The 9,591-nt window shown below is 41.2% G+C and overlaps 1 protein-coding gene across 1 annotated transcript in view; it reads left to right on the top strand.

Annotated features, from left to right (window-relative positions):
• LOC107676704 (centrosomal protein of 170 kDa protein B-like) overlaps positions 1-9,003 on the top strand; it is a 20,246-nt gene extending 11,243 nt beyond the window's left edge. Inside the window, exons 10-21 of the mRNA XM_016471349.1 lie at positions 708-1,502; positions 1,896-2,072; positions 2,201-2,327; positions 3,457-5,058; positions 5,255-5,486; positions 5,588-5,747; positions 6,062-6,100; positions 6,557-6,688; positions 6,854-6,942; positions 8,437-8,530; positions 8,623-8,674; positions 8,774-9,003. Of these exons, the coding sequence (XP_016326835.1) occupies positions 708-1,502; positions 1,896-2,072; positions 2,201-2,327; positions 3,457-5,058; positions 5,255-5,486; positions 5,588-5,747; positions 6,062-6,100; positions 6,557-6,688; positions 6,854-6,942; positions 8,437-8,530; positions 8,623-8,674; positions 8,774-8,949 (3,675 nt within the window). The 3' untranslated portion in view covers positions 8,950-9,003. The remainder of the gene's footprint in view (positions 1-707; positions 1,503-1,895; positions 2,073-2,200; positions 2,328-3,456; positions 5,059-5,254; positions 5,487-5,587; positions 5,748-6,061; positions 6,101-6,556; positions 6,689-6,853; positions 6,943-8,436; positions 8,531-8,622; positions 8,675-8,773) is intronic.
• The last annotated feature ends 588 nt before the right edge of the window (positions 9,004-9,591 follow it).

Below are 9,591 nucleotides of genomic sequence, written 5' to 3'. Positions count from 1 at the left end.
TCAGGATTTTACTGTGTATATATATATATATATATATATATATGTATATGTATATATATATATACACTACTGTGCAAAATCCTTAGGCCACTAGTATTTTCAGCAGAAAAAAATGGTTTTAAGTCTGTTATTTCTCTTTTGCTGTGGTGGGTCAGTAGGAAATATCAGTTTACATTACCAAACATTCCTTTTGCCATTATTAGTTAGTTATTAGTTATTAATTATTTTTGTTATTAATTATATTAATTACACTTTGCTTTTAAAACAGCTTTTTGTCCTAGGTACACTTGCACATAGTTTTTCAGGTAGCTTTACAGGTAGATTTCTTGAAGTGTCTTGGAGATGTTTCTAAAACTTTTCACAGTACTGTAGCTTTGTAGGTAGGTTTCTTCAAGCATCTTGGAGACATTGCCACAGTTCTTCTGGATTTTGTCTCTCAGTTTTTTTTTCTGTTTCTTCATGTCATTCCAGACAGACTGGATGATGGTGAGATCAGATCTCTGTGTTGAGCATACTGGCTGCTGTCAGATTCCTTGTGCATACAAAAATCTCACTGGATTATTACAATTAATGGCAAAAAGAATGTTTGGTAATGAAAACTGATATTTCCCACTGACACACTACAGCAAAAGATAGAACTAACTTAAAAACATAAATGACTTAAAAACAGTTTTTATTGTTGAAAATACAAGTGGTTTAACCAGCAGGCCTTCATTATTGAGTTCTTTGATGATAATCCCAGAAAGAAGCGGTCACAGTCCTTTACCCACAACTCTGCACATGCTGATTCCTACTCTGCATTGAAAGCCAAACTAGAGAGACGGAAAGGTCTGACTCATGGGGAAAGGCCCGCCTCTGTGCATGGGCATGTTCCTCCAACACAGCAAACCACTGTTCCACTGAAAGGTTCAAGCCATGGAGGTTCACAGCGATCAAGCTCACTGAAGAGAGAGAAGACAGAAGACGGTGGGACCAGCGCATCTCTATTAGGGACCTCGTCTCACTCTTCACCAGCTATCGCCATTAAGCCTTTTGGGAGTATAGGCAAGAAGTCCAAACTATCTCAGGAATTTACCGCAGAGTTCTTGAAGGATACGGGAAAGACTTCCCCACCTCCCATGTCTGCCCCTCCTGTGATGATGTCCCCATCACACACTCTTTTACCCTCCCCAGCAGAGCCATCTGCACCCTCATCTGTATCATACCCGTCTTCTCCATCCCAACTACCTGCATTATCCCAGTCTCTTCTTCCAGCAACCGCCCCTGTCTCTATCCCTTCCCAAGCCCCAGGAAGGGGTCCAGTTTCTAGTGCCTCCCCACTCTGCTCAGCTGGGTCACCTGTACCACAGTTTTCACCATTGTTAGTTAGTGGTGTTGAAACTAAGGGCTCGAGAGTGATGCGAACCGAGGAGGAGGACAGTCTGAGTGATGCTGGTACCTACACAATTGAGACAGAGTCACAAGATAAGGAAGTAGAGGAAGCTAGAAGTATGATTGATCAGGTGATAAACCCTTTTTTCTTTTTCTTTGGAAAATATACAAACTGTATTAGTTTGGTATACATTGGTGTATACCAGAGTCAAAATTCAGAGTAGTCAGTGACTGACTTTAACAATGATATAGCAGGTGTAATATGTAGATGTTAAGATACTTTTTCCTATCCAGTTTACTATACAGATACAATAAGTAAGCAAAGTTGAGGAGTGGAAAACTGTGTCTCTGTGGCACTTTCAAAGCATTGTGCTGTTTGTTTGAGTGGTCCGAAATGTCAACTTCTGTTTCAACTGCTGGTGTGAGTTTGGGTTGGAATCACCTGTTTGGCCTATTTGGGCTGAACAATGGAAGACAGTGGTGTTTGAGAAACATGATAAATCATATTTTTTCATATTTCACAGGTGTTTGGTGTTTTAGATGCACCAGAATACAGTGGTCAGACTCTTGGAGTTTATAGGCCTGTGATTGATGATGGTAAAGATGAGCAACTATTCTTGAGTCACAGCCATGGTATGGTAGCTGATGTAATGTCGACATCATCACAGGGCCATGGTAGGGACCAAGTCATCTCACTGCAGGTATTGCAATTACATACTGCTCAGACAACAGTGCCCTCCTTCATTACTGAAATACTGTCCCAACTGTGTAAAATAGTGCACAATTAATTAATAATTATGATTGTTAGATGTTACTCTTTTGGTTTTAGGCACATCCTGATGTAGGAGGGCCTAAATGGGTCTCACGCTGGGCCAGCCTAGCAGACACTTACAGTGATCCTGGGGCTACTCAAGGATCAATGGGAATTCCACCCCAAAGTGTACCTGCAGACAGAGGTATATTCATTGAAAACCACTAGTGAGCAATAGAGCTGTGCGATATGGACAAAAAAAACCTATCGCGATTTCTTGATCAATTTTGCAATTTTAATCATGATTTTGACACACACAGACATGCTTTACAGTGATAAATGCATTCAGTGTGAATTTGAAACATATTTCCAAAAGAAAACCAATTAGAGCTTTATCAAGAAGCTGTGACATGTCTCTAGAACAGACATAAGGCAAAATAATCACTAAGTAAAGGTGTAACAAAATGTCTCTAGAATAGACATATCCTCTAGAATAGACATATCCTGATCCGCGGCTGTTTACCACACACACAACATTTATCCATTATTTTGATTTCAAATCCAAACGTTGTTTCTGAAAATGCTTTTTCAGCATTGTGATTCTCTTTTATCACAGTACAGTAATACAATCTTTCATAGACATATTCACGTTTAAACTCAATAAATAACTTTAACTACCACCACGAGTGCCATCTATTATTGCGTTGTTTATCTAAAAGTGCACTTTTCCTTGTTTTAAATCTAGCCAAAAAGCCATGTGTTGACTGTGAAACAGTAGACTTTAATTATATGCATTTATGGTGTAAGTACTAAATTTCCGTGTCAATCCATGTTAATTTTTACCATGAATAATGCACTGTGCATGCAACACAGCAGAAATAGACTCCGTGCGGAAACGATCGCAGCATGACTGCTGGTCACTTTCAGCGCGTGCAGCACAGCAGAAATAGACTCCGTGCGGAACTGCCGGAGCGCAATCGCGTGCAGTGTGAATGCTCTGATCCGTTAACATGGGCACGGACAAAATACGCACCACAGAGGGAGTGTGTGAACCTGGCGTTACGTTTGTATGCCTGCCTGGTCTATTCTGTTCTCGTGCTCCATTTAAGCGCGCTGCATTCTGATTGGTTCGGATAGCATACTGCGGGAGGTCGGGGGAGCGGAAAATCGTGCTGTAAAGCGATTTAGAAATCGTGCATGCTCAAATCGCGATTTTATTTACAATTTCGATTAATCGCACAGCCCTAGTGAGCAATTAAGCATTTCAATACAATTTTTGATTTTATGAATAGTCCAGCAAATTAATAACTATTTTCACTCTTTTCATTTTGAAGATGACAGTGCGACATCAATGATTAGTCAAAGCGTGGATATCTTGGAGTCAGAGGGCAGTCAAGTTTCCAGGACCAGACGACTACTTCCTCAGGTTCCACCTGGAGAAAAACTGGAGAACACAACCCCCAGTATCTTGATTCGGCATGAAACAAACATGGACCATGAGCCACCAGAGAAAGGTTCCAGAGCACCACAGCAGCATGACTGCACTCAGTGGCTATGTGTCCAAGACGATGTGGACCCAGACAGTCTGAGTGACACTAGCCGTTCAGATGACAGCTCAATCCTTGATAGGAGTGGAAGGAGCCAAGGAAAGAGAGGAACTACAACACATTCACCTTACGAAAATGTAAACCATTCCAGAGGGTTAAGAGAGTTGCCAACACCCACTCCTAAACCCACCTCATTTTATATTGGTTCTAAGGATGGTTCATGCAAGTCAGATGTGTCCAAAAGTCCAGTTATTTCACAGCCAGAGAGAGACTCCTCTCCTAAGATACCTCCAACAACTGTCTTGATACGACATTTGAATGGCCACGAGTCTAGGCGTCCAGTGAAGCCTAACTCATCAGCCCCAAATCTTCAGATGCATAACAGGGATGTGGTGCCCACCAAAGAGACCTCAACCTCATTTGTTCGACAGGAGAGTTTTACCAAAGATAGGGCAAGTGATAACATTCAAGTCAAGAAACTGCCACATATCTCTAGTCATCCTGCTTTGAGAAGCTTGGATACTGAGGAAGCTGTTCGAGATACATTTCCATATCCTAAGGAAGCAGAGAAATCTTTGACATCACCAGAAGAAAAGTTATCTGGATCTAGTCAACTATCAAAAACAGGGAGCTGTCCTGCACAAGAGGACTCCCTGTCTGGTGATTCAGATGTTGATACCGCCAGTACTGTAAGCATGATCAGCTATAAAAATGCTCCTGTCAGTGCAAATAAGAAGCACACATCTGCAGGTGATCTGCGTAAAGAGAAGTCATCTTCCGGTTTACAAGACAAAGCACGACAACCTACAGCTCGTGAACGACTATCAGAAAAACGCAGAAATCACGCCTCTGCTGATAATAACAGTAAAGCAGAACTAAGTCGTCATCTACAGCTTCGTCGCAGTGCTGGTAACCGTGGTTCTTTAGACCTTTCGGATAATCAGCATGGTCAACAGCTGTGGCCAGAAGCTGCGGCTTCTGACCATGAGTCAAATTCACGACCCAACAGCCGCAAAAAACTCACTGCACCCCTGCAGAAGGAGGACCCCAGTAAGATGACCAAAGGAAGCCATCAGGTGCTGACCCGATCCAATAGCCTTTCAGCCCCAAGACCAACTCGTGCCTCCATGCTCCGCCGAGCTCGACTAGGTGAGGCCTCAGACAATGAGGGTGCAGAGACAGACCGTACTGGGTCCTTTACTGTTCCAAGTGACAGTGAGTCCACCTCAAGCAAGCATGGCATTTCTAACCGTCCTACAGAGGCAAATAGCAGTGTGAGGAAGGCTTCAAGTGAAGTGAGGCAGGCTACCAGCAAAGTGGTTGCATCAGTAGGGAAGCACTCCGCCACTCGTAACCGATCTAACCAAGTTAAACACAGTAGCACAACTGGTGAGTGCCTCTCTGTTTATCTATCTTAAATCTCAGAGATGTTCTCTATCTACAGTTCCTATAGACAAGACCACTAGAATTGCATAACATTGCCATTTTACAATATTACTGACAATATTGTAATTTGAAGTTTTAAATTACAAACATGATACATTGTTTAGAAATGTTAATTTCCCTTTTTTGTTTATAATTTGAGGTTCTCACCGCAGACAAAAGGATTCAGACTATTCCTCTACCTCAGAGGAGGAGTTTGAGACCAATTCCAACTCTAAACATAAACGTTCCCATGCCTCAGCTTCAACTCAGACACAGACACCACAGAAGACCATTCAAATGAGGCTAAAATGTAGCTCTTTGGAAACGGAAGAGGACGAAACTCAGAATGAGCACTTCCAGAACTGGTCTACTCATAGTGCAGAGATTGCCAGGTTATTTAACTTTTTTGTTGTTGTGGTGTGAAATGCTAATGCATTAGCTAGTTTGTGATTGATTAATTTTTATATTTTACATTTATACTTACTTCCTTTAGGCTGAGTCAAGACCTGGCCAAAGATCTTGCCATTCTTGCACGTGAAATCCATGATGTTGCAGGAGATGGTGACTCCCAGACATCGTCAGGCATAGGAGCAACCACTTCCCCAGGCTCAATGCCCAATACCCCTGCATCCACTATCTCAACCAGAGAGGAGGTGCACCTAAGATTTGCTTGCTTGGTTAAATGACATCCCATTATATACATTAACCCATTCCATTACCTTTTTAATATAAAGCAGAACATGCAGCAAATCTTTATATTCTTCTTATTAGCACAAAGAGGGGAAAAAAATTGTAGATAAAATACTAAAGTCAAAGGTAAGCTAGCCTGTTCGATTTGGAGTCTTGGGTTGCTATACCATGGTACACTTCATTATAATGAATTGTGTCCCAAAAAGGACTAAGACTAAGGTATAAGATTTTTTTCAATCTTGCATACGTTTTGTTGTATATTTTCTCTTTTGTGCAGAGACCATATGCATCATTACAGAGGTTCCTGTTACCTCAGGTGCTGAATTCATCACTCATTATCACCAAGTGGTGTCCAAAATTAAAATACTTTCTCTGTGAACCAGTATCGATGTATTAACAACTGTCCAGTGTCCAGCTTCGAAACCTGTTGTTTAAACTTCTGCCATTTATATGCATGAGGGAATTCCCTAATGCATGGAAACTCACTTGCAAATTCACTCCTAAGGCTGTATGTTCTCAAAACAGGTTATGTTCACATTAAAAATATTTCCAAATGTATCTTGAAGAAACAAGGATCAAAGTTGCTGTGTTGACTGTGAACACAGAACCCTTTTCTATTCACAATTGAATTAGCATGATCATACAGATATCTTCCCAAAGATTTACTCCCGGAAGCCTCCATTGTAATCTGTCTCTTAACATCAAATTTAACCTGCCATTGTCATGTCCACATGTTCTTACTGGTGCTTTCCCATCCCTGATTAATCTGCAGCTGGTACAGCATATACCCGAGGCAAGTCTGAACTATCAAAAGGTTCCTCCAGGCTCAACTAGTCCAATAGACCAGGACTCAAATATGAACGACCATGACAGTTCCAGACGGCGTCCCTGGAACCGTGAAGAGGTCAAATTTGGTCAAATCCTTTGCTCATTACACTAATAAACTGATCCATTAGTCATTAGGGTGTTATGGCCTGCATAGCCAATGGCAGTGCCTCTCAGAAGCTGTATAGATAAATTTAAATTACATCATTTCTAAATTTAATCTTTGATTTTTTTTTAATCGCAGGTAATTCTGGACAATCTAATGTTAAACCCAGTCTCCCAGCTCTCCCAGGCTATCAGAGAGAACACGGAGCAACTAGCAGAGAAAATGAAGTATGAAGTAAAATATTTCGTATTTAAAAACAAACTGTGGGTGGGACATCTTGAAGGGATTGTTCTTTCTTCTTCTTCTTTAATCATCTTCTTCTTCTTTTTTTTTAAAGATCAGTAGGCTGTAGTTACATCATGTCTACAAAGTACTTGCTAACGGATTAGGGGAATGGAGATTCTCATCCTAGAGAATATAGGAAAATCCGTGTAGTCCAGGATGAGTCATCAGTATTTTTGGTCCATTTTTCCCACAACAGAGACTATATATTTTAAATGTGTGTATCTGCTAAAGGTAAATTTTACACTAGCATATACACAGGGGCGTAAATTTCGTCTAACAGTTGGGGGGGACAATAAACATAAAATTTCTCAAGAGCAATTTTTGAAGGGGACACAAATAATACAGCTAAAATTGTACTTGTAAGGATATGTATGCACAGAGGAAAGCCTTACTACTATTAGTGCAGCTGGGAGACTGAGCCAAATTAGACAATGTCGAGCTGTTGTGGTCGCACCGCGACAGAGGTCATGTCAGTGTTGCCAAGTCCGCAGTTTTCCCGTGGAATTGGGCTACTTTATCACTGTTGCCGTGGGTTGTTTTTCATGTCCGCGGGTTGAAGCGACCCCAATAACGTGTGTTTTAGCACCCGGAACCTGATTTTTACCGGGGGACCCCCTCGAAACGTGGTTAGTTTGGGCTAGTGTTGAGTAGCAATTGGGCAGGTTTTGTTGTGAAAACCTGGCAACCCTTTCCGTCAAGCAAGTAACATTATTATAGCTAACATTGCGACTCACTGAAAAATACATTGGCATCATCTGTATTAAAGAGAAAATAATCACTTCATCCGATGTTTAAGTGAATAAAATAGCCTTGACAGCCTTGGAGTTCCACAACTATTGACTTTGTTCTCTCTCACCGGACTTGTGTGTAGGTGATGTAAAGGAGGAAAGCAGGCATTTGGACAAAAGCACTGTGAGGCAAGGGCAGTAGCCTCTCACTGCAGAACACAAGAGCCAGGGGATGTGGTTGGATCCACATCTAGGGGGTGGAGATAGGTAGGTTTAGGTAGGGTGACCATATGTGCCATTTTCCCAGGACGCTGGATCCAACCACGCCCCCTGGATCTTGTGTTCTGCAGTGAGGACCATCTCGGCAAGGGAGGGGGAAACTCAAAATGTTTCTAAACTTAAAACGCATTTTTGCCCCGTTTGTGTTGTTTTACTACCTACACAATTATTTAAAGTATAAAACATTGGTATTTACAATACACAGCGTGGTTTTTAATCATATTTTGAGGGGGGACAACCCTCAGATAGGAGGGGTCCTGTCCCCCCCGTCCCCCCTGGAATTTCCGCCTATGCATATACAGATAGTTCAGCTAATAGACCTAGGCACACAATGCCTTTTGATTCTATTAAGATCTTTAAAACAAAGAACTGGCAATACTGTCTAGGTGTTTTGTCTGTTTACTCCCACAAATATTATGTCTCTTTTAGAGCTCTGTTTCATAACAAGACAGAGGTTTGGGAGGAAATAGAGGCAAAAATCAATGCTGAAAATGAAGTTCCCATCCTTAAAACATCTAATAAGGTACATTCCTTCCAATGTAATTTACAAAGACCAAACATTCATTTCAGAGATGTTTCTTTATTTTGTAATAATTTTCCTTACTTCGCAAGCAGGAAATCTCATCTATTCTCCAAGAACTGCGAAGAGTCCAGAGACAACTTGAGGGTGAGTTTATTAGCATTAGATTTGTAACTTTGACCCTGTATACTACACATTCTGGGCCTTCCCTATATCCATTGGTGTTTTATCTTTGTAATACCTCAGTGATCAACACTATTGTTGAACCTGGAGGAATCCTCAACATTCACTCAAAGGGCACTTCTCCCGGGGGAAAGACCAAATCTGCCTCCAAGGAGTTTACCAGCCCCACTTCTACTAATGCCAATGCAAGTGCAAAGCGAGGTCCCAGGGGGCCTGAGGGAGGTCGATATGTAGTATAAGCTTGCCTTCAACAATGGCATAGTATTATTAGCTTGCTCTGCAAAAAGAAGAAGAAGAAAAAACACAATCATGTCAATCATGTACTGCACATCTCTTTGGGAACTGAAATTTGTAAAAGAATTGTGAGACTATGTGTTGTGCAAATATGCTGCATATGCTTTCTCTAAGACTGTAGACACACTTCACAAGCTAAAGCAGGTGTAAACAGTGTTCTTTTCAACAGTTGCAATCTGTGGCTTGCTCGAATGATTGTTCGTATACCAAGTTGTCATTCACGATTGAGTGAATGAGTGGGTGTGTCACTGTATTCCTGTACCATGTCTGTTGTGGTCTCATTTGTTGAAAACCATGAGAAAACCATGTAGCATTAAATCCGTGTTCATTGTCAATCATCTAGTGCACTTGGCTGCTACAAATCTTCAGCATGAAAAAATGGGTGAATACACAATACTTAAGTGCTTGCCTTCAACAATGGCATAGCCATTAGCTTGCTTTGCAGAAAAAAAGATTCATCAGCTGTTTTAAATATAATGTTATCAAAGATAAGAATCAAATATTGGTGCTTCTAAGAATATGGCTACTGTTGAATTCCCAGACATAGCAAGTTTAAAAGTCGTCAAAAAAAGTAAGCATCCTTTGGC

The sequence above is a fragment of the Sinocyclocheilus anshuiensis genome, unplaced genomic scaffold, assembly GCF_001515605.1.
Source record: "Sinocyclocheilus anshuiensis isolate Anshui unplaced genomic scaffold, SAMN03320099.WGS_v1.1 scaffold468, whole genome shotgun sequence".
Classification (NCBI taxonomy): Eukaryota; Metazoa; Chordata; class Actinopteri; order Cypriniformes; family Cyprinidae; genus Sinocyclocheilus; species Sinocyclocheilus anshuiensis.
This window is presented reverse-complemented; position numbering and strand designations above follow the sequence as displayed.